The sequence below is a fragment of the Tachysurus vachellii genome, chromosome 23 (genome assembly GCF_030014155.1).
Source record: "Tachysurus vachellii isolate PV-2020 chromosome 23, HZAU_Pvac_v1, whole genome shotgun sequence".
Classification (NCBI taxonomy): domain Eukaryota; kingdom Metazoa; phylum Chordata; class Actinopteri; order Siluriformes; family Bagridae; genus Tachysurus; species Tachysurus vachellii.
Genome location: NC_083482.1, coordinates 2,588,601 through 2,614,618, shown reverse-complemented (window position 1 = coordinate 2,614,618; position 26,018 = coordinate 2,588,601). Strand labels below are relative to the sequence as shown.

Below are 26,018 nucleotides of genomic sequence, written 5' to 3'. Positions count from 1 at the left end.
AAACGTTCTTCATTAGCAATAAGCTAGCTTTATGGCATACAGTTACCTAGCAACACTGTAAACACTTGAACATTGAGTGTTCACTTACACAGAAAAATGACACTTCCTTAAGTCTAATCAACCTGTATTTCCTGTATTACTGTTATCACTTATCATGTCCCAAATGTTCCTCTACTCTATCTAATAAAAAATATAATCGTATATTATTTTTGTAACAGTGGAGCATTCCAAGAAACAAGTTAATTATCACTCTTTATCTCTTCAAGTTAGCTTTTCACAATAATGCTATCTACACATACAGTATAGTTACAGAAAACTTCACAATCTCAACAATTACACAAGATATTAATATCCGTCTATATGGGGCATCCACCATGTGGAGGATTTTACTATAGAAACTATAAATATTGGAGAATTCAACAAAGCTGTGGTGTCAATAGATTTAGCCTTCAGTTATTTAGACGTGAATGTGACTAGCATTTTACAATTAAAGGAAATCAGTCCCTTGTAGTATGGTAAGGCGTCTGGAGTTCCTCCAGATCCACAAAATGACAGTATACAATATGAAATCGCAGCCCTGTAGTCATTTCTGAGATCATTCATCCGTCTGATTTCCTTTAGGACTCCACTGTGCCATTTTGACTAATATAACAGTTGCCTCGATGCCTCCACAGAGAGAATCATGGGATATTGCACTGTAAAACAACAGCTCCCTGTTGCTTTCGGATTCTTTAGTGCTGTTGAGAAGCTGTGTTTACTGTGAATGTGTCTTATTTAACCGGACGATCTACCAGGTTTAATAGCAAAACCAAAACACCAAATAGTTGATCAAACAGCATTAAAAGGATATAGTACTGTGTATCCTCCTGCAGGCCAAAGGGGTCATGGGTCATCGTCACGGCTCCTGGACCAAACTCAAGGAATGACTCAGAGGAGCCTGAGGGTCTGGCTGGTCATATAGCTGCTAGCATGACGCCTGTGCACTCCGGGACACATGCACAGCTCCTTTAATTAGAGGCCGTAAAGCCTGATTTAATGGATAGATGGCGAAGCAGGAACAAGACAACTCTGCTCTAATGTGTCATTACAGGCATGACACACCTGCAAAGCAAACCAAAGAGGGTCAGCCATACTTAAACCGTGTCTCACTCTAAGACACGACCTTTCTAGAGCTATGCTGCACAACATGCATCAAAGAGCACTTTACTAGCTTTCTAAAAACGTTATTATCTCAGAGGAAGGGCGTTACACAAGCATTGGATTAGACGCCACAGCAATGTCGTATTTCTAAATGCAGATAAAAGCTGCTCGCAAATCTAAATAATAATAATAATAATAATAATAATAATAATAATAATAATAATAATAATAATGCTTTCAAATTCGAATGTATTGAATAAGTTATGTAGCCGGCTTCTCCATCTGTATGCTGTAATGTATGTAGATTTATCATCCAGCTTGGGAAAAGCTGCTAACTAGCAGAACGCCTAGCAAGTGGCAAGCTAGTTAGCATACACACACACACACACACACACACACACACACACACACACACACACACATATATATACTATATATATATATATATATATATATATATATATATATATATATATATATATATATATAGTATATATATATGTACATGCCAAATTACAAGTTATTCTTAATTACTTCTCTGGTTATTTAGACAGTTGGTATAGATTTAATTGGTATTGAATAACATGTAACACAACTATGGCTTATATTTATGATATATATTACTGAGTAGTGTTTTTAGTATCTTTATATTTGTATAACAGATTTTAAAAAATTAATATTTAACTACAGAATCTATAAGTGTCCAGAGAACGTTGGGAAATTATCTAATCTACTAATGAACAGCCTGCTTTATATTTAGATATATTTAGTGTTTACTGATCGATATCTGTGAAATAAATGTAAACAAACATTTATTAATAATTAACCTCTATCTGTATAGTACGTACAGTGTTTTTACTCATTCACATTACGACCTATGTTTGTGCTGAAGATAGTCATCAACTGTTCATTTGAATGCTGTTTGCTAATCTATTATGTCCATGCTATGCACCAGCGTTTTTCCGTTGATCTCACTTGATCCCGGCCCATACTCGGCTCAAGGACACACAATAACTCCCTTTATCCCTAGATCCAAAAATGATGAACCACTTTGTAGTCCAGATACACCCAGTACACACACACACAAACGCTAGCTGAAGGCCATGGTCTTGATTTGCAGAGTGCGAGCTCCTCTGCATCCTGCTTTCATGCTGTCTGTGAACTGCACATCAAAGCTTGGACACTTTGAAGTGCACTAGGAGAGCGCCACGCTGCCGTCCTAGCCTGTCCATATAGCTAAAGGCTAAAGCATAGAGAGACCACAGGGGAGAGAGAGGGGGGGGGGAGAGAGAGAGACGTTAGCACTTCCCTCAGACTGCCTCTCAGAAGCTCTCCATTTGCTAAATCAGATGAACTAGTTGCATCCGCATTCTAGAATATTTTTCGGCATAATCACCCCTGTAGTGAGAGTGTGTGCTTGATCGTGACCTGAAATGGACTGTCACCTGGTTTAGCGTGCCACAAGTCCTCAGGGAAAGTTCTGCAGGTTCCCCACAACCATATGTATGATTTTTCCTGGACCTTGAAAGCACTGGCAACTTTCAGATTCAGTGGTAAAATAAAAATTGAGGTTCCAAAGTGTATCATATGAATCCTTAGGTTTACATTCCTAGTGTGATTGTGTGTGTGTGTGTGTGTGTGTGTGTGTGTGTGTGTGTGTGTGTGTGTGTGTGTGTGTGTATGGCTGTTGACAGGCCCATGACCTAGTGTGGCACTGACCAGTATAAAGTGAATTATTAAATGAATCCTAATGTTCAGGTGTGAATCAAATCAGTAGTGAATCGATTACTTTTGACTAGAGGTTGTAGTTACCACTGACCAGGAAAAAAAAAACACCAACCTCGGAATTCCTACCTGCTGTTTTTTTGTTTGTTTGTTAGGTTTTTGGTTATGGACATTTTTGGAAGCTGTGCAGTGTAGTTCAGGCACTAGGACCATGAAACCTCTCTGATTCGTGATCTCCCTCTCTCTCTCTTTGTGCGCTCGTGTGTGAGTGTGTGTGTGTGTGTGTGTGTGTGTGTGTGTGTGAGTGCGTGCGCGCGTCTCATCCAGCACTGAGCTCAGTAGTGCCTGAGAACCTGCGCGTCACGTTCAGAGTCTCGGCGCGGCATCACGGACAGGAGTTTGTGCCAACTGTCACAAAGAATAAATAAACAAATATGGCGAAAAGTGAGAGACAGAAGCGAGACTCGGAAAGCGGAGCGGACAGTCGGGGTTTGGACGCTTGTCCTTTTAGTGCTGTTTTCGGCTCCAGAGAATCATCTCCCATCAGCACTTTCCTCCAGAACGTCCAGGTTCTGCTGCAGGCGGCCAGCTACATTGACCGAGCCGAGAGGAAGGATGGAAGTAAGTGATGAGGTTTTTTTGTGTGCTTTGTGTGACCAGGTTCTCTGCAGCACCTGCGTTATTATATACGGACAACAGACTGAGACAACAAAGGAGCGCAGTGCGCGCGCGATGGGACACTCACTTACCCCCCTCTCTCTCCTCATCCTCCTCTTCATCCTCTTCCTCTCTCTCTTCTTCATCCACCACCCCTCCGGTTTAACATTTCACACTAATACACATTAATGGTCATCGATATTGATTGTTTTGATTGATCTCGGTCACTTATTCCATCCATCCGTGCAGGCGTCATGGACGTGACGTTGCCTTGTTCTGCTCCTCGTCCCCATTCAACATCATCATCGTGTTGTGTCGCACAGGCACGAATGTTCACATGACCTATATAGAAAATAGACGTGTTTACAGCTTATATATATATATATAAATAACTCCCAGTTCTGGCTTAAGGTTAGTGACTGTGTGCTAACAGGCTTTGTGTCACACGTGCAGTCAAAAAAAACAAAACAACAACACACGTTTACAGGCTTCCAGACAGATTTGTGTCACGGATTAAGACTCAGAGATAGTTTAAACTCAGAGATAGTTTAAAGTGTGCATCTGATGGTTATGGTGTAATGATGTGGTGTATTTCGAGCACACACGGGTTTTTGTAATAAACTCAGATCAACCAAACCACAGTTTATTCTGTAGATATTTAACACGTCATGCGTTGCCGATTTTGTCTTAAATCGTTCAATTTCTTCTGCGTGATCTTTAATGTTTAAACTTCCCATATGTGCTTCCTTCCTGGTGTGGGTGTTGCTCACATGGCTTCCGCATGAGAACTTTTCTTCGCTCTGATTGGTCCAAGCCCAAGCGCTTTAGGTCCAGCCCACAATGGGGCGCAACCAATGAAACGCGGTGTTTGTGTGACGTCACGTGTTGCTGGGCCTGTTACTCCGAACGAATTATGGGACTCGAAGCGTCATATAAATAAAGTGTGACAGAAAAACTATAGTGTTGGTTTGTGTGTTTAATAAAAACTCGTGATCGCTCCAAATAGTTAGTCTGTATTATAAATTACAGGTCGCGATGATGTCAACGTGTATGAAATAAATTCGAAATAAACCAAGACGGTGTTTGTTTACTTATCGAAACGAACGTGTACGAGTCCTGATGCGTGTTAAGACGAAGAAACTATACAAAGGTGCGAAAATGCGTACGTGCGCCGCGACACGGTGAAGGGACTCGATTACCCAGAATGTCTTGCGTGTGAGGGCTCGCTTGCGCATGCGCATTAGGTTCCGCCTCTCAGCTGTGAAGCTAGGTAAACAAACTGCAGGAGAGAGAGAGAGAGAGAGAGAGAGAGAGCACAAGCACTGAGGACTGTGTCGGGCTTTCTGGGGGATTTTTTTGTTTTTTTGTTTTTGTATAGTTTATATACATTTTTTTTACATTTTAGAGTTTCGTGATTATATAAGTTTTAGATTTTTAATAGCGTGTTTATTTTATTTGTGCTAGTTTTGCTAATAGATAATAGAGATAGAGGGAGATAGAGAGAGAGAGAGAAAAGAAAAGCTAAATCAAAGTCAGTTCTGCATTTCGGCTGTTAGTCAGTTAGAGGGTTTTTAAAGTGCTTATACTTTATTACACTGAGATATACACAGTGATCTATTACAACATTTTGGAAGCGTTTTTTTTTTTTTTTTTTTTGCTATCATTTAAACTCCAGCCTCCTTTTATAAACAATATGACCGCCGTGCTGAACATCCAGAGGTTACTGGAAGCTGCTGAGTATTTAGAGAGAAGAGAAAGAGGTAAAAAAAAAAAAAAAACAACATCTCGTCCTTATACGAATGCGTGATGTTTATTCCAGTGCACTTGGGTTATGGGGTATACGGACAGTGCCACGTCGAGCTGCACGTCGTGGAAGCTGTTTAGAAACGAAAGTCACACGTTTGAAACCGAGAGTTCGCCTTTTAGTGCTCGGTAATAACGCGTTAACAACACGTTTTTTTGTTGTTTTGTTTTTGACAGAGTGCGAACATGGCTACGCCTCGACGTTTCCGTCTATTCAGAGCTCCAACAACTACCAGAGACAAAGAAAATTCCGGAATAAGAAGCACAGCAGCAACCACAACAGGTAAACACGGATAGCCTGCTATGCTATCTGTCCTTAAATCTAATGCAGTCTTAATGATATTAAAGGGGCTTCTAAAGCATGCGCATAACGTCATAACTACAGCTCCTGGGCCACCACTCTGTGTCTGTGCACGTGTACACTGTTCGGTGCACGTGTATTATAGTAATTATGTGATTATTATTCCAGGTTTAAAGAAGTGATAAAAAAAAAATGCACGTGTTTTTTTTTTGTTTTTTTTTTTAAAACCCGCTCGTGCAGGTGGTAGTTTTGTTGGGGTGGGGGGTGGGTAAGGGGGGCACGTTCAGCTCATCAGCTGATTGTCAAACGGCAGCGCTGCAGCTGCACTGCACGGGCGCGTAAGGGACCGTCAAGAAATTCCCACCAAGCACGAAAAACGTACAACCGCTCGACTGCGCTTGTTGTCCATCGCGTTACAGTGACTGAAATAGTGTTACGTGATCAACAAGCTAGCTAGATTATCTTGCCGACCTTACCTCAAATGGAGCAATAAACATCCTCATATTTTCTTTCCTTCATTGGAAATGGAGAACCCTGAACCATTTAGGTTAAAATAATAACATGATTGTGTGATTATATGTCATCTTTATGGACGCAGAACAAAACGCTTTTTGTTTTTGTTTTTTATTTACTTGGCACGAACAATTCTGGATGAAACGCAGCAGTCATGCAGGAAGGCTTGCAATGTTTTGGATGTTTACACCATGGAACCGGCTGATGTTCTGGAGTTAAAAGGTCAGGCATAGCTGAAATGTGCAGGACACTGGAGCTATAGTGAGAAGATGTGTTTGATGAACAAACGTACATTGAGGAGTTTGACTCCCTGTACAGAGTGTGAGGTTTTCCCCCACGATCCCTAGCCATGTTTTATTTACAGCAAGCTCTTGTTCTCTGGCTACCAAGGTGAATCTGTTCATCAGGATCATTCTCCAGCTATTTTTGTGTGTGTTTTTTTCTTTATTTCTTTTTCCTTTCGATTAAAGTTTACGTTAGGTTAATTTACGTTATCAAATACAAGTGATACAAGTCGTCCCGACATTTTTCTGGCCCTCTGTGTAGATTTCGAACCAAACCTTCAAATCATCCGATGATTTATAAACCATGTCCCTTTAAATCCAAACGTTCTCCTTCCAATCTAAACTGTAATCCAGAGTGCCTCCAGACGCCTGCAGATGCTTGCGTGCCAGCTTTGCATCTGCACACTCGCTCTGTTTGTGTGGACTGGAGGGGAGGGTTAAGGAAAGGGTTCCCTTCTGCTTTTTCTGCCTTTCTCGATGTTGGACATCTTGACGACATGCCGATTCCAGGGTCTGTGGAAAAAAATAAAGTAGTCTCCATGAGTGTACACCAGCGTGAGGGTAAAAGAATGCCGCAGTGCTGCTATCTGATCCGTCGGCATACCTGCGCGAGCACGCTAGTTCTCCCAGCCACAATAGGGCTGTAATGAGGACGGGCAAACTGAGCGATTAAGGGTGATAACAGCATGTATGGCAGGCCCTCAGGGACACACAGGCATATTATTACATACCGTGTTTGTCTCCATTCTGTTTGCCTGTTCTCCAGTTGTTTCCAGTCATGGATGCAGCTTTGGCATGTAACTCGTTTGCATTCTCTTGTCACAATAATTTTTCAACCTACATTTTCGGCTACAGTTATGTAAAGGAAAAGGAGGCTCCTTGTTCGAGACTCATCTACTTACACGCTACATGTCATTTATTTGAACCATAAATGGTTTGTGACATCAGAACATCTTTCAGTTTTTTACATTCGGTGACCAGCATCAGAGTGGACCCAAGTCACTAGTCCAGGTTTTTTTTTTTGTTTTTTTTTTGAGATCTGGTTCTTTTAAGCATTCTTTACTTGTCCTGCTAGAGGATCCTGTGAAAGACTGAATGTTCTTTTGGAAGGGACTTCCAAGTAAGATTCTTGGGTTTGTTTGGAGAGAAACAAATCCCTGAGCATTCCAAAGAACCCTTAAAGGTTGATGTTGAAGGTGAGTCTAGTAGCTCACTAAACCAGGAACAGTTCTTCAAATAACGTCTTTATTACAAAGACATTTTGTTTTTTATTAACTATTTCAAAAACTCTTTAAATGGGTTCTTGTTACAAAGTGGTTCCAATCGGAGTTCAGTACCAATTCAACTGAAACCCGTCAAAGGGAAACCTTTTGGAGAAAAAAAAAACCCCAACAACTTTGGTGTGGTAAAAGAAATCACAGGATTGCGTGCGCTAAAAATAACCTGTGTAATGTCTTGCTCAAATGGATGAGTGTGTTAAATCTCAGAAGTGCATTAGTGTTGCCAAAATATGCCGCCTGCTTATGCAGCTTCCTCTCACATGAAACACGGAGGAAAGGAACCATAGGCAGAGTTTGAAGGATTAAATTACAAGACACATGCAGACAGTTAACACACACAAGCAAAGGAATTCTCTCACACACACACACACACACACACACACACACACGAGTGGAAGAGGTACGCATGTGCTCCCCTGACACCAAGCATCCTGTCACACGCAGCAGAAACTCCGCCCCCTGCCCCTTTTCCCGCTTTCCTCTCCCCCACTTTCGTGCAGGTGGAGCTCGATGCAGCACTAACGGCGTTCGAATAAAAAAAAGCCTCCGAGTGCGTTTCCTCTCGTGCAAGAGGCTGGCTCACTTTACATTATTTACAACACGCTCAGTCAGAGGGGGGGTTCAGGCACGAGGGACATCCTCACATGCTCGAGCTTTCAGTGCAGGATTCTTCCTTTGTCTTTCCAGGGTTTTTTTTTTCTTCTTCGTCTCTCTAGTGTCTTCTTCGTTCACTGCAGACAAAGCAAATAACACCAGAGGTGCAAAGAAAACAGACTGTGTGAAATTGTTGCCGGTTACTTCCATTATTTATTTGTTTTGCGGTATAGAGACGAGTTTCTGTTTTATCCTTTAGCACAGGTGTGCTTTGTGTCCTCCAGAAGGTTGTCCTCTAGTTAACACATAATAGTCACAGCAACTATGTAAGTTAGAAGGATAGAACAATTAAGTCAGAAGGGATGAACATCTGGATTAGAGCTATACGGCATCGCAAACCCACAAAATCTAAACTAGACACGTAAATACTGTAGGAGAAAAAAAACATCTCATTTACGCAACATGATTCTGTTTCAAACACACACAACATTGTCTCGTCTCGTCTGATTCCCCGGAGCGAATTCCTACCACAGTTGGCATGCAGATGTTGCATTTGTGTTCATGCTCTGTGACTTTCTGCCATTGGCAATTGTGTTTTTAGGTTTTAACATACCATTTTTTTCTCTCTCTGTTTTTTTCTTTCCTTTCTTGCACAGGTCAACACACAACGAGTTGGAGAAGAATCGGTGAGTTTGAGATCTTTCCACGTCACACAAAAACATCAACAGATTTAAAGACAGGAGAGGAATCTGACCATTTTTCAGTTTCAGCAGTTTGTGATGTAGATTATTTCTTTACACCAGTTCTCCTTAGCGCAATAAGAACACCTCAAGAAACGTGTGTAAGGCAATATACGATCATTGTATCGTAAAATGTGACGCTGGCTTATGCGTCAAGCTGCTAAAATTAAAACCGAGATGTGACCCACTTGTGTAATCTGTAACAGCCCCATGAACCTCGAGCTCTGCCTTCTGCAGTTTCCTATTACAGTCCAGAGAGCACACGTTACAGTCATGTGACACCTTGCACAAAAAGGCAAAGATCTGCATTTTGTCAGTGTGCCTCCTCTGTCTCGAATCAAGTTTGTTGGGGTTTTTTTTTGGGTGTGCCGTGTGTTTATTCGGGAGACAAACATAAATCATGTTAAACTGCGGTGGGGCAAAAGTGGGCGGAGCTATTGGAAAAAATCTCTCGCACAGCGTGCCGTGTTTGTTTATAGCACAATCCAGTCAAGTTCATATTATTGTTTATTATTGGTGTTAAGTTGACGGTAGGTCTGTTGAAATGATCGTTCCTCTAGTAAAGAATCGTTGGAACCTGATAATGTTGTAATGTCACCAAGAAAAGCCTACACCTGATGATACGGTGACGTTTGCTCCTTTAACCTTCGTCTCCAGTCAACAGAACACGGCAACTCGGCACAGCAAGGCAACAGCGTTTTCGCGAAACGTCATAAGAGTAACAGGTGCTAGCTCGTTTCCACAGCTTTGTTAAACGTAAATAAAAACAATTTAAACTGGAGAATGCTCACGTTTTGGTTGTTAAGTGACTCAGCGTATTACAATGAGCGATCATCAGGTTATAATCGCAGTCGTACGTATACCGTCCGTGTTTTGTGCGGCTCAACGCAGGAAGCTGTATTATACCGTCTAAGAATTAGGACTGCATTAGTGCACAAACGGCGAGAATTTGGCACTCGGGTCAAATCTACTCTATAATCTCTGCCCCGGAGGACTGTATACATAACACAAGCGCTCTGGATCTCGGCAGCAGACAGGCAGCGGCTGTTATCTTTTCTCAGCTGTCATGCGCATGTCTCCCTGGAAAGTACGCAGGGCAGACATTCGACCACAAGGACGAAGTGGAAATAGCAGAATGGTACACAGGTTTCTGTCTAAATGGCTCATCATTTATAGTAAAGCAGAACTGATGGGTGTGCGTGTGTGTCTCTTCTGCTTAAGCCAGCTGGTTTAGTGAGATAACCAGACACCGCATGTCATCAGTAGACACTCTGATGTCATGCTATTTCTCGCCACCTGCTCCGTGCACACAGGAAGACAAATTGTGTCGCTATTGTTTCCTCACATGCTCACCAGTTTTGTTTTTGAGGTCTGCACATCCTCTTTGAACTCACCAATCTCAACCACAAGCTTCTTGTGAACACGTCCCTGACCGAAAATCTTGGGGTTAGTGACTTGGCTCGCTTATTGCAGCACATTTACAAAGAAAAGAAAAGAAAAGAAACTGAAAGCAGCATCCATTTTGCCTGGAGTTTGCATAGTCATGCAAATCTTTTCACGTTGTCACGTTTTGTCACACTATGTTTTCTGTACGAACCCACAGATTGAAGTGAGTCAAATAGATCGGCTTTTATGTTTAAACGCGGTGAAGCTAACATCGTGAGAATTTCCGAAACAATGTGTGTGTGGAAAAATTCCGATTTTGTTTTTGCCACAAGATCAAGTTGGTGTTTGACTTATTTTCTTTTGTATGGCCTTTTGAAGTCTATTGAACACAGGAACAACCACTTAAAAGAGGAAGCTGTAAGATGCAGACTGTAAACAGCACATAATCAGCGCTCGCAAACACACTCACTCACACACACACACACAACACATATAAGCCCTGATCAGACACAAAATGGCTGTCTGACATGCAGGAATCATCTGTGACTAGCTGTAGATAACCAGTGCTAGTGTTAGCAATATTGTAGTTTACCATGTAAAGCTAATTTAGGTGAATGTGCCCAGTGAAATTTAGCTAGCACAGTAAACAGATTTCTCATTTTTTTTAAGTGACTTTTGATGGATGGCCTTATATCTTTGTTAAAATAAAGTTTGAGCTGTGAGGAGAACAAATGATGTTTAATGGTACAGTTGGTCTGAAAGGCTGTGAAAATACACTGAAGGAAAATCACACAGCTGAAAGCAAACGCTACAGTTTATAATCATCCAATCAGCTACTTGTTGCTATGCGGTGTCAATCTGATGGAGTGATCCTATTGGTCAAAGGTTAATGGCTCTCTGATAGGTCCAAATGGTTTCTGTTTTTTTTTTTTTTTCTTCTGTGAAGAAAGAGAGTTCCTGAAGTTCTTATGAGAATATAATGTTTTGTTCCCTGACTAGAAGAGTTTCTGCTGAACACATGCACTCTTCGTGTGTGTGTGTGTGTGTGTGTGTGTGTGTGTGTGGGTGGGGGGGCAGGCTAGGCGATGTGTTGTGATGCTTCTCTGTCCTGCAAGGGCCTCTAGCCAAACTGGGACTGTTTGTTCTGTTCTCATTAGTGCACTTGTGTGCGTGAGTGTGTGTGAGACAGAGAGTGGCGTAAGCTTTCGTTGGCTGGCAAAAGCAGCTTAGCAGGGCTTGATCTCTGGACAGAACATCACACACACACACACACACACACACACACTAATTCTTGTGTATGAATGACTTACTCCCACGTTTCGATTCGAGACGAGATCCTGGGAGAACGTCATCAGGACTCGTTGTACATTACATCAAGCAGACGTTTGTGAGTAACAGGACACCTAGATGCAGACCCCACCAATTCAATACACACACCTTCTGAGGATCCTGTTACACGCTGAGCATTCTGGGAGATGAATGCTGATAAACCTTTTATTTGGTCCAAATCGACAGTATTTTGGTGCTGGTCGGTTCCTGATCGAGCGCCGTGGAGTCACGTTTATGGAAAAGGGCTCCGAGCGAACACACAGCTGACTCTTATTAAAGAAAGCACATTGGCACAGGAGCAGGAACAACAAACTCAGCCGAGTTGTTACTCATCAAACAAGCTCTGTTTTGAAGCAAACACAAGGGTTGAGTCCCAAATCACACTTTTTAATTGTTGAAACACGACACCATGGTGTGTTAATTCATCCAGTGAGTAGTGAACCAGCTCTCCAGCGGTAGTACTGTATGTATGTGTGTGTTTGTGTTTGAAAGACCGTGTGCCCTTGTGTACAAGTGTGTGTTTTCGAGTGCAGGTGCATGTGCTGCGATTGTCAATGTGCTGGTCAAGTGCCAGTGTTCAAGTGTGTCTTTGTGGACATGTGTTTGGGAAGATTTGTGCACAAGTGCGTGTCCGTGAGTGCTGGTGTGCGAGCGCCTATTTTCAAGTGCGGCTTGATTGCGAGTTCCAGCGCACGTGAGTTTTCTGGTGACAGTGTGCAGGTCAGCGAGTGCTAGGGCATGAGAGTGTATTTGTGAGAATGCGAGTGTGTGTGTGTGTGTGTGTTAGATTTAGATATCCATCAGCTTCAGAGAGACAAAATGGTTTTCTGTTAACATCTGGCAGCAACTGTCCTGCGTGTGTGTGTGTTTGTGTGTGTATTAGAAGTGGTGGGGGGTGGGGGGTGGAGGGGATACGGCTCAGCGTTATCTGAACTCACCATCTACAAACACTATACAATCACACACACACTCTCTCTGAGGCCATGTGAGAAGACTCTGCTGCTTGAGGCAGATTAGAGCACAGCATGTGAGTTAATCCATGTGTTAGTGATGTGCCCACAGCCATGTGTGTGTTTGGCTTCGTTAGAGCTGCAAAATAATTCATCGTCATAAATTAGTAATTAGAGCGTTGGTCTAATTGCGACCGAAATAGATTGTAAAGCACAGCCAATTCTGTGTCTCAGGGGTGTGTGTGTGTGTGTGTGTGGAATGGGGAGGATGCTAGTCTTTAGGATGAGACAGAACATGAGTCCATCAGCTGAATCCTGTCTTTAAAAGCCCATCCTTTTACTTACGTTACGTTCCAGAATTTTGTGTGTTGATGACGATTACGATAGTAACACAAAGTCACTTGGGACAAACATGACTGAGGCGTGTGTGTCTGTGCGCGTGTCACGCGGCAGTGCGTCAGGTACCGTGAAAACCTGTAGCTCCTGAATTTGTAGTGAGTAATAAAAATAGTCCCGTCTCGCCTGCGGAAATTCTGACGCGGGGAAAAGTACAGAGCTGTGAAATAAATGTGTGTGTGTGTGTGTGCACAAGTGTGAACATGTATGGTACACATGGGCTCACACGTGTGTGTGTGTGTGTGTGTGTGTGATACAAAGAAGAAACAGTGAGTATTTGTATAAGGGGATCTCCTAAAGAGATGTACAGCAAAGTAACAAAAGATCCTGTAATACCTCTTTTCCTTCTCTTTTTCCCTCTCCGTCATCACCTGGCCCTGTTCCTCTGTCGTTTTTTTTTTTACATGAAAGCCATTTGATGTGCACCTGGGCTACGAGGCTCTCAGTCTTTTTCTTTCGTGATGTTTGACTCTATATAAATTTCTTGGAATAAACCCGGCCCTAAAGCCGACGTGCACCATGTCGGAAAACCCCGCGATGACAAACTGTACAGCAGTCACACAGCCAGATTTTACATTCTGTCCCACCTCCGTCTTCTATCTTTAGACCTTTTATCTACACAAATGTGTTTCCCCCCCGCCCTCGTCCCCAAACGTAGTGTAAAGGAACGTTATTTGAGGATTAAAATATCCATGTATAGACTAGATTACTTTAAGTGTGTGTGTAAGAAAGGAGATGTCCGGGCATGCAGTCAGGTCAGGGAGTGTGTGTTGAGTCACTGCACGGATGTGTGTCAGGACATTCAGAAGACAGGGCAACGTGTGTGTGTGTGTGTGTGTGTGTGTGTGTGTGTGTGTATGTGTGTGTGTATGTGTGTGTGTATGTGTGTGTGTGTGTGTGTGTGTGTGTGTATGTGTGTGTATGTGTGTGTGTGTGTGTGTGTGTGTGTATGTGTGTGTGTGTATGTATGTGTGTGCGTGTATGTGTGTGTGTGTATGTGTGTGTGTATGTGTGTGTGGTCACCACACAGATATAAGGCAATGTACACGAAGTCATTTAAAGGATGTGTGAAACTGCACTGCTGTGTGTGTGCGTGCGCGTGTGTCTTACAACAAGTCTGAACATGTTTGGGCAACGATGATGTGCAACTATGGTGCTCCAGCAGCAGCAGTTCTATGTTAACCCACACAAGAGAACAGATTTGTTGCTGAAGCCGGCGTCAGTATTGTCGTTATGTTACTCTGAGCATGATGCAGCCACCACCGTGCTTTATAGTATGATGGACCATATTGGCTTTTAGCAAATGTTCAATTCAGTTCAAGTTTATTTGTATAGCGCTAAGATATATTTAAATGTGTTTGTATTTATCCCCACCGAGCAAGTCTGAGGTGTTGTGCTTGGTGTCAAGGCTTCATTTTGGTTTGATCAGAAACCAACCTTGTTTAGGGGATTTCTAGAAGTACAACGGTGTGTGTGTGTGTGTGTGTGTGTGAGCGTGCGTGCGTTGCTGTACATATGGGCTCCCCCATGGAGATGTACAGCCAAGCGACAAAAGAGTCTTGTTACATTATTCCTTATGTCACAGGGCCGATGCTCAAGGTGATGCAGCCACCACCGTGCTTCACCGTGAGAACGGTTTTCCCAGTGTGATTATGGCCAGAAAGTCATACCCGAGAACCGTCAACTCTTTTATTTTCGCAAACTGTCATGGATGTAATCCGTCCAGGGTGTATCCTGCCTTGATGCCCGATGACGCCTGAGATAGGCACAGGCTCCCCGTGACCCGAGGTAGTTCGGATAAGCGGTAGAAAATGAGTGAGTGAGAGTGTTATGGATGTTTTGTCGTGTCTGAACTGTAGTCATATCAGCAGGTCCTCCCATGTTAGCTGTGGATGTCTGCCACGGCCTCATTGCCTCAACAGGGTGGACAAAGACATAAGCTATAACAATATGTGACCTACATAACACCACACTAAAGGAGATAAAATGCTTGTTTTTGGTTTCGAAACTCTATTTGTGGTATAAACCGTCCAGGTCATCGGGGGTGAGCGTGGCATTCAGTCTTGCTGACTTTTTTCCGAGATTCATTGTTCACAAAACACATCCTGTGTGTGTGTTCATACCCATGGCACCGTGGGCAGTTTTAAACAGAACGCTCTTGCATGTCGTGCGGGTGTGGATTTACGAGAACTCGGGCCGCGTGTTGTGTAATCATGCCACAGATGGAGTGTCATTCACACAGCTCAGTAAAGGAGTGTACGAGCTATTCTTGGACACACGCTCAGTCATGCCACATCCTACACACACGCACAATCTCACACACACGGTCCTGCTGATAATACCCACAAGCTCCGGCTGAAGCGGGCCTAGGGTACACCCATGAGGAATGCCTTTGGTCACAGAACAGGAATGGATGGTTTTGAAACTGGTGTGTGTATGTGTGTGTGTATGTATGTGTGTGTGTATGTGTGTGTATGTGTGTGTGTTGCTGTCAGTGTAATTGATGTAATGACAGGAAGCAGACTAAAATTGTGGATAAAGCAGAACTTTAACGAATTCAAACGGTACTAGTTTTTTTTTTTTCCTCGATTATTATTTTTTTATTCTTTCTAAAACTAGACGCCATTGATCTGGTGCAGTTGCGTACATTTCCTAAGCTCAGTCGCAACGTTCAACACACTCGTGATGCTTAAGCAGCACGTCTACATGACATACTGCCTCATTACAGGTTTGCGGTGCGAGTTGGATTATCGCGTGGAGATCCGCCCTACATTGTGATACAGATACGTTTGCATTTCTATGAAACGAAAGCACGGACCTTGTCCTTTTAATCATCGTCTCTTGCACGAGGCCAGGGTGTGAACCTTATTTTCCCCATGTTACAGTGATGTTTTCAAAACTCTTTTCGTGGACTTCCCCTGAGAGTTTGGAAAGTGTGTGTCATTACGTTACACCATGTGATTTGTGTAACAGCGTAGATTTCCTGACCGATTTTTTTCTCTTCTGTGATTTTTAATGGCTTTTAGATTTTAGCAGCTAGCATGAGGATAAGTTAGTGAAGAGAGGAATGAGATAAACATGTAACTTTTCACGACCGATGAGTTTTAAAGCATGTGTGTGTCACAGTAGACATGCCTGATACCAGCTGGAGTATGTGTGTGTTTGTGCGTGCGTGACTCGCTTATTACACTCTGTCTCTGATAAGGCACAGTAAATCTGCCACTTATCTTTACTGGCGAGACATGTGTGTCTGTGTGTCTTTGTCTGCTTGTGTGTGTGTGTGAGCGAGAGAGTATGAGCATTAAAGGGGTGTATGTTATAGTGGACAACAAAGCAGACACACACAGGCCAGATAAGGCATGGTACAGCCGGCACCGACCTGACATCAGACATATAGAGAACACAAAGATAGTCATCGCTGAAACACACACACACACACACAGTTCCCAGTGAAGTGGGGAAAGGAATTCCACTGATTTTCTGATACCAATGGCTTCCTATACAGTGTATATACTCAGCACATAGGAACATGCGGACCTGTCTAGTGTACTATCTGTCTAGGGATCATGAGTTTGATCCATTTAAGACTGAGCCACAGTGAAATTGTTTTATATTGTGTAAAGATTATGCTGTAAATAACCGGCTTGTGTGTGTGTGTGTGTGTGTGTGTGGTAGGCGAGCCCACTTGCGTCTTTGTCTGGAACGATTGAAGGCACTCATCCCACTGGGACCCGACTGCAACCGTCACACTACGCTGGGCCTGCTTAACAAAGCCAAAGCACATATAAAGGTAACACACACGTATATCTAAAAGAGTATATGTTTATATATTCAGGATGCAGTTGGGTTGCTTAAAGTGCTGTGGATTTCACATAAGCACTTATATTGAGCTAGAGCTTTATGGATTTATTGACTGTGTGTGTGTGTGTGTGTGTGTGTGTGTGTGTGTGTGTGTGTGTGCGGTGCCCCGGGTCGTGTTTTATTATGCTACCATACTGCCACCGGACACATTGAGTGTGTGTTTATATTGATTTGAGAAGTCTGCCGAAACCGTATACACATGAGACTAAGACACACTTTCCTTGACATCAAAAAAATGACTGTGTGTGTAGAAGCTGGAGGAGGCCGACCGGAAGTCTCGGAACCAGCTAGACAACTTGGCGCGGAAGCAGAGACACCTCCGGAGGCAGCTGGACTCCCTTCGGGGGACGTGTAAGACTGAGAGGGTGCGCTCAGACAGCTTGGGCTCGACCCCGTGCTCTGACCACTCCGACCGCTCTGACTCGGACCAAGGTACACAGAGACGGACACACAACCACGTTACAGACATACATCATACAGCACACAGATGGGGTGCCAATATTTTGCCGCCATATCTATCAGGAGCTATGTGAAATGATTTCAGAGATTTAACAGAATTTTTTTCCCTTTCTCCCCACACAGAGGAGATCGAGGTGGACGTCGAGAGCACCGAGTTCTCCCATGGAGAGCTGGATAGCGTGAGCACGGCCAGCACCAGCGACCTGGACGACCACAGCAGCCTGCAGAGCCTGGCCAGCGACGAGGGCTACTCCTCCTGCAGCGTCAAGATAGCCTTCAGCTCATAGACACGCACACACGTGCAGTCCAGGCAACAGCAACCACCCACCCCTCCACACCATCCTCTCCACTGTACCACCACCCAACCCCTGTCAGAACCCCACAGGTGACCAGAGCACAAGCCACCGCCTCAGTCAGAGCTGCGTTCTGATTGGCTGATTGAATGTACACTGCCTTTAATGGCTCTCTCTCTCTCTATGTCTTTCTTCAAACACAGAAACGCACGCGTCTTGCCTTTTAGTATCACTTTCATCAATTTGATTTCTCTCCCGCGATCTGTTCTCGTGATCTGGTTACCTGTTGGGACGTTCTGAAGCACTGCGACTCAGTGCAAGTGCGTACGATCTGAAGGTCCTCCGCGGCGCCGCATATCAAGATCAGCTGCGAGCGAAAAAAGGCTAAGGCATGAACTTTGTGTTCCGAATGGTGCTACGCGAAAAGAACCTGACGAAAGCCTCTCGTCACGGGAGCGGGTCGACCTTTTCCGGAAGTCTTTCCCACGGTGCATTTTATGGTGCGTTTATAAAGTCGGAAGCAGCCGAGCCGTGCTTCCATCCAGCAGCTGCGACGTAGACATCCCTCTTAGCGGTAACAAGCAATAACTCCTCTAACTCCGACTCTTCTTTTTGTTCCCCTCGTTTGTTTTTTTTATTTTTAATCCTTCTCCCTTTCCTCAAACACCGTCCAAAAGAGCAAAATTCAACTTGTTTTTTTTTTTTTTTTTTTTTTTGTATATAATACATAAATAGTTTAATAAATTAAGTAAAGGAGTTTAAAAAAAAAAAAAAAAAAAAAGCTAGATACCTAATGGGTAGCCTCTGTTGCTGTTCGTCTTGTGTTTTATTTTGTGCATTTTAAATTATATTTTTGGAAAGATACACCTATTCCTTCTCAGATTGCTCTGACAGAGTGGCATGGACAGTATTACACTTCTGCTCAGCGACTTATTAATCCATTGTTGTTGTTTTTTTTTCCCCATTCTGACCAAAACGGAAGGAAAAAATTCTCACTGATGGCTTCAGCAGCGGGACCCCTGAGCGCTGGACCCGCAACACTCTTTTTATTTATTAGCTAACTATCATTTATTTTATCCGTATGTGTGCCTGTGTGTGTGTGCGCGCGTGCGTGCGTGTGTGTGTGTGTGTGTTCCCCTGTTGAAGCTGAGAGGCATTCCACCGGTGCTGAGCCTGATTTCCCGCTCGTCCGTCATCAGCTGATTTTATTTATCGATAGAATGAAGTCATTTATTTATCCTTCTTTCCTGTTCCTGTTTTTTTTTTCCCTCTCTCTCTCTCTCTCTCTCTCTTTTTGTATTAAATGTTTTTTATTTGAATATTATGTAACCCATCCCGAGCTGTGTGTTGGAGTGCTCGACTGAACATGGTGCTGCGTATCTAACACCAGGCCAAACCACATCTCTTTCTGTTTCTTAAAGACACGACTACCTTTTTGTTATAATTCATTCTTTTCCACCTACTTTGCTTCTTACCCCCTCTTTTTAAATCTGCACTTAAATCCAGGACCCATGTCGAGAACTGTGTGCTTCCTGACACGCCACACACACACACACACACACCCCTTCACATACGAGCAGGTGCCCCGCAGCATCCCGTCTAATCCCACAATCTCAGTGATTTTGTTCTATTATATTATAGATTTATAGCAAACGCTGATCCTGAATCAGCTCTGGATGAAGTCGGGAGTGTTCTGGATCACACAGAAGAGCAGGAAGAATCTGATCTGAGATCAGCGCCCCTGCTCTTCCTGATCGTAGTGGGAATTTTTCTCTCATGTCTGCTGAGTAATGAAGTCTTTGTAAATGTCACTTTAAACACTTGATAATCGTTATGCTCATACCAAACTAGGCACTGAAGTCTTAGGTGGGATTTGAACGCCTCCCACTGGTGTGTGTGTGTGTGTGTGTGTGTGTGTGTGTGTGTGAGAGAGATCAGGAAGCTCTAGTTAACATGAAGTGGGTCCCATAGATGAAGCTAATTACACCTGAGGTCCTGCTGAACTATGGTTATTCTTTGTCAAACATGCACTCTGATTTAAGCTGTAAGTCCAACTGCAATACTTACAATAAAACACAGAGATTGTCCAATCTGAAGACCAAAAAAAAATAAAGTCTGTGTGTGTTTATTATTAACCGCCGTGAATCAGTAGTCAGTACAGATCAGAGGTGGGAGTAAGTCAAACATGTGCAAGTCACAAGTAAGTCTCAAGTCATGAATGTCAAGTCGTGTCATTTTTTTATTATTCATCAAGCAAGTCTCAAATTTGCGACTTAAGTCTGACTCGAGTCAAGTCGAGTCCCCCATCGCTGAGTCATTTAACTCAAGACCGAGTCAAGTCTCAAGTCATGAATGTCAAGTCGAGTCGTTTTTTAATATTTGTCAAGCAAGTCTCAAATTTTCGACTTAAGTCTGACTCGAGTCAAGTCATAGTCGAGTCCCCCATCTCTGGTACAGATTATTCATTCATTCATTCATTTTCTACCGCTTATCCGAACTACCCCGGGTCACGGGGAGCCTGTGCCTATCTCAGGCGTCATCGGGCATCAAGGCAGGATACACCCTTGACGGAGTGCCAACCCATCACAGGGCACACACACACACACACTCTCATTCACTCACTACGGACAATTTTCCAGAGATGCCAATCAACCTACCATGCATGTCTTTGGACCGGGGGAGGAAACCGGAGTACCCGGAGGAAACCCCCGAGGCACGGGGAGAACATGCAAACTCCACACACACAAGGTGGAGGCGGGAATCGAACCCCGACCCTGTAGGTGTGAGGCGAACGTGCTAACCACTAAGCCACCGTGCCTCCTGGTACAGATTAATAACAGAAAAAAAGATTTTCTATAAGGAGCTTTATTTGACGTTCATGGACATAGACTCCCTTTAGTTACACACGCGACATGCTACGTTGCTACGAGCGATCGTCTGTAGCAGCTGTAACGTAAGTGAGAACAATAAAGAACGTAAATATGTGCAATTTGCAGCACAAAGGATATAAATATCTTCTGTCAGGCTCAATCACACATCCCTGATCTAATGTATACTAGGATTAAACAATAAACAAATAGATCAGGATACTAAAGATGCATCAGAACGTGTTCAGAATAAGGAACGAAGAAGGGTGTGTGTTCATGGCCTACATGAGATTCGCTCATCATCGATTTGTACGTTTAATCTCCATGTTAAATTGCTGAATTATGGTTAAACAAAGCAGAAAATAAAACCTTATGGTCATACATCTACTACGTAGCCTGTTTTTAAAATGAAATTTGTCATGTGAAATTTTAAGCCTGATGTTACATCATAGATAAAACAAGGATTAAGAGCCTTTATCCCATACGAAATGCCGACAGGCGGCAATTTGAATAATTTCCGTTGCGTAATTGCGCCATTATGTGAGAAGAATAGATGCACTCTCGTGGTGAACAGTTGCTTCATCTGGCAGCCTTTTAGTCTCATCTAAAGACTTTGGTGTTTTGCTCCACTGCTTTGAGCTGGTATTTAGCCACCATTGTGTTCTATTATGGTTTTCTGCTCGAATGAGTTCACACAGTCAGTATGTAAGGAATGTAATTAGGTTTTTGAAATGATCTGCTGCTATTGTTGCTTTCCATTAAAGCCCCAACCACATTACTGGTCAATCTTCTTAGATATTGGTCCTTCCAGCACTGCATACACTTCTATCACAAACAGGTGGACTGAATGAATAGAAAACCCCACAAGTTAGATGTTAATAGCAGAGAACAGAAGTTGTTGCTGATCCTCTGACCATCGTCACACAGACAGTTATTCTACAATCTGAATCGTCCAGGGTCAAAGACACGGAAGTGAAAAAGGACTGGAAGAGAAACGGCATCAGATCCCAGTGCATTCTGGGTGAGAGACGATGCTTTCACTAAGCGAATAGTGTAATAGGCAAACTGTAAATGTTGCTTATATCACAGCACCCCATAACATGGACGCGGTTGATTCCTCGCACACAGATCGTGATACCAGTTTTTTAATTGCATTATGACGCTAATGCTATCTAGCTGAAGGGTTAGCTCCCAAGTTAGCATAGCTATCTAAATGGAGGTGCTCCTTAGTTAGCATAGCTGTCTTAATGGAGGTGAACCAGCAGAAATATAAAAAGAAAGGCTGGCAAGAAAGTCTCCTGAAGCTAAGAAACAGCGCAAATGTTGACCTGAAGTTCATGTACAGGTAAAAAAACAACAACAAACAGTAACTAATAGAATTGCCCTTGTTCAATAGATGAATAGATGGTTTGGATGGTATGTGTATATATAATGTATACAATATAATGTAAGGTATATATCAGACACACACACACACACACACACACATATATATATATATATATATATATATATATATATATATATATATATATATATATATATATATATATATATATATGTATAGCGCTTTTAATAATTTCCCATTGTCTCAAAGCAGCTCTACAGAAGTATGGAAACAGAAGAGTGAGAAAAAGAAATAAATATATAATAATAATGAGAAGAAGATAATGATTAAAAATAAATGAATATATACATTCATTCATTCATTCATTTTCTACCGCTTATCCGAACTACCTCGGGTCACGGGGAGCCTGTGCCTGTCTCAGGCGTCATCGGGCATCAAGGCAGGATACACCCTGGACGGAGTGCCAACCCATCACAGGGCACACACACACACACTCTCATTCACTCACGCAATCACACACTTCGGACAATTTTCCAGAGATGCCAATCAACCTACCATGCATGTCTTTGGACCGGGGGAGGAAACCGGAGTACCCGGAGGAAACCCCCGAGGCACGGGGAGAACATGCAAACTCCACACATACAAGGCATAGGCGGGAATCGAACCCCCAACCCTGGAGGTGTGAGGCGAACGTGCTAACCACTAAGCCACCGTGCCCCCTGAATATATACAATTAAAGTTTAAAATTAATTTAAAAAAAGATTAACTTAAAATTTAGAATACTATATATTTATCGCTATCCCTAATGATCGAAAAACTCCCTGAGAGGACATGAGCAGGAAAACCTTGAGAGGAACCAGACTCAGAAGGGAACCCATCCTCATTTGGGTGACACTCTAGAGTAAATAATGTAAATGTAAATAATGTCATTTCTACGACAGTTTATAATAGCGCAACCGAGAGCTCCTGAGGAACTAATGGGTCAGAACAAACTCTGAGTTCAGCTCAGACCTGATTGCTGATAAAGACCAGACCATACAGCTGACTGACACAACACCGACCTATCATATATATTGTGTACATTATATCATACTGTATACAATATATATACGCACACACATTATATACATATATATTGAATAAGTATTAATTAATTGTGGACCAACACTTAATATGGCGGCCAGGGTAAGTTAATAAAGGCTCATTAAAAACATTAGTTAGTGACTGATGAGTAATGTTGACAAGGTTTTGTTTTTAAAAAACAAAATATCATAAATCAATCAACTAGAGGCCTGGAGCGTCACCTAGAGGCCTGGAGTGGTGTTGCAAAAATAATCATTTTGGAGAAAGAAAAAATAAAAACAAAATACCAGGATTTAAAAGTATATTTGTAGACTAATGTGTATCAAGCAGGTTGAACAAAGTTTTTGATATAGCAACCAAAATGTTAGTCCAAAAGGATTTTTTAACTTCAGATCCAAAAGAGTGAGTTAAACAGCATAGGATTTAAAATGACAACTGAGTGGGGGCTTAAATAATGCTCTCAATCCTGAGGTAAAATTCAGAAGTCAGTTGAATTGGAGATGATGCATTACATATGAAAATGTCTTTGGATGACGGTGTCAGTACATACAGATAGAGATGTCATTTTCTGCCTTTACCTTTAGATGCCAGTGTTGTTCCATCATGACACTGAACCATCAACTTGCCTTCATGCTGTTTCCTCTTGGTTGAGCAACAGTATTTATGATGTTGGTTGAGCAACAGTATTAATGATGATTATTATCAATTCAATGAGGACATTCGGATATATTTATATATATATTTTTTAAGTTTATTCCTGGTGAAATGCAATGAGGTTGGACACAATTACAGACGTCAACCCTAAAGCCATTCTGCGTAAAACTTTGACTGATGAACCAAGTCATTGCATGTTTAACAGTTTCACTTTCTTTGAAATGCATGTGTTGTGGGGCAACAACTGTTATGTTATCAATGCTAACTGGCTAAATTCAGCAGTGACTGGAGGGACAGAAAAAGCACTTTATTACAATTTCACATGGAACTCAGCTGTAAAGAAGATGGATGGCTTTTGAAAACCATGTAAAACTATTGAATTGAGCTGTGATACTGTTGAGTGTGTTTCAGTGGGAAACACCGATGAGTGTGTTGTTGTACTTCACCATCTTAACCTCTAGTGACCTAATCTTTACTAAGTGTGACTGTTTATGACACCTTTATTTATGTCAGTGTTATAACTAATGACTATTGAGCTATAACTAATGTGTTATAACTAATGACTATTGAGCTATAACTAATGTGTTATAACTAATGACTAATGAGCTATAACTAATGTGTTATAACTAATGACTATTGAGCTATAACTAATGTGTTATAACTAATGACTAATGAGCTATAATTAATGTGTTATAACTAATGACTATTGAGCTATAACTAATGTGTTATAACTAATGACTAATGAGCTATAACTAATGTGTTATAACTAATGACTATTGAGCTATAACTAATGTGTTATAACTAATGACTAATGAGCTATAACTAATGTGTTATAACTAATGACTAATGAGCTATAACTAATGTGTTATAACTAATGACTATTGAGCTATAACTAATGTGTTATAACTAATGACTAATGAGCTATAATTAATGTGTTATAACTAATGACTATTGAGCTATAACTAATGTGTTATAACTAATGACTAATGAGCTATAACTAATGTGTTATAACTAATGACTATTGAGCTATAACTAATGTGTTATAACTAATGACTTATGAGCTATAACTAATGTGTTATAACTAATGACTTATGAGCTATAGCTAATGTGTTATAACTAATGACTAATGAGCTATAGCTAATGTGTTATAACTAATGACTAATGAGCTATAGCTAATGTGTTATAACTAATGACTAATGAGCTATAGCTAATGTGTTATAACTAATGACTAATGAGCTATAACTAATGTGTTATAACTAATAACTAATGAGCTATAACTAATGTGTTATAACTAATGACTAATGAGCTATAGCTAATGTGTTATAACTAATGACTAATGAGCTATAACTAATGTGTTATAACTAATGACTAATGAGCTATAACTAATGTGTTATAACTAATGACTAATGAGCTATAACTAATGTGTTATACGTAATGACTAATGAGCTATAGCTAATGTGTTATAACTAATGACTAATGAGCTATAGCTAATGTGTTATAACTAATGACTAATGAGCTATAGCTAATGTGTTATAACTAATGACTAATGAGCTATAGCTAATGTGTTATAACTAATGACTAATGAGCTATAACTAATGTGTTATAACTAATAACTAATGAGCTATAACTAATGTGTTATAACTAATGACTAATGAGCTATAGCTAATGTGTTATAACTAATGACTAATGAGCTATAACTAATGTGTTATACGTAATGACTAATGAGCTATAACTAATGTGTTATAACTAATGACTAATGAGCTATAACTAATGTGTTATAACTAATGACTAATGAGCATAGCTAATGTGTTATAACGAATGACTAATGAGCTATAACTAATGTGTTATAACTAATGACTTATGAGCTATAACTAATGTGTTATAACTTATGACTTATGAGCTATAACTAATGTGTTATAACTAATGACTAATGAGCTATAGCTAATGTGTTATAACTAATGACTAATGAGCTATAGCTAATGTGTTATAACTAATGACTGATGAGCTATAGCTAATGTGTTATAACTAATGACTAATGAGCTATAACTAATGTGTTATAACTAATGACTAATGTGTTATAACTAATGACTAATGAGCTATAGCTAATGTGTTATAACTAATGACTAATGAGCTATAACTAATGTGTTATAACTAATGACTAATGAGCTATAGCTAATGTGTTATAACTAATGACTAATGAGCTATAGCTAATGTGTTATAACTAATGACTAATGAGCTATAGCTAATGTGTTATAACTAATGACTAATGAGCTATAACTAATGTGTTATAACTAATAACTAATGAGCTATAACTAATGTTATAACTAATGACTAATGAGCTATAACTAATGTGTT

At 41.4% G+C, this 26,018-nt stretch overlaps 1 protein-coding gene across 3 annotated transcripts in view; it reads left to right on the top strand.

Annotated features, from left to right (window-relative positions):
* Positions 1–3,165: 3,165 nt before the first annotated feature.
* Positions 3,166–26,018, top strand: part of mxi1 (max interactor 1, dimerization protein) — a 49,807-nt gene continuing 26,954 nt past the window's right edge. The window contains exons 1-6 of one of the 3 annotated variants that reach the window (XR_009647653.1): positions 3,166–3,486; positions 5,503–5,608; positions 8,954–8,983; positions 16,774–16,888; positions 17,211–17,391; positions 17,542–17,803. Coding sequence is in view for 2 of the 3 variants with exons in the window: in XM_060858998.1 (XP_060714981.1) it covers positions 3,300–3,486; positions 5,503–5,608; positions 8,954–8,983; positions 16,774–16,888; positions 17,211–17,391; positions 17,542–17,705 (783 nt within the window). In the remaining variant the exon portion in view is untranslated. Of the gene's footprint in view, positions 3,487–4,831; positions 5,283–5,502; positions 5,609–8,953; positions 8,984–16,773; positions 16,889–17,210; positions 17,392–17,541; positions 19,847–26,018 lie in introns of those variants that run through there. The other 2 variants (XM_060858998.1, XM_060858999.1) reach the window with 2 other exon arrangements.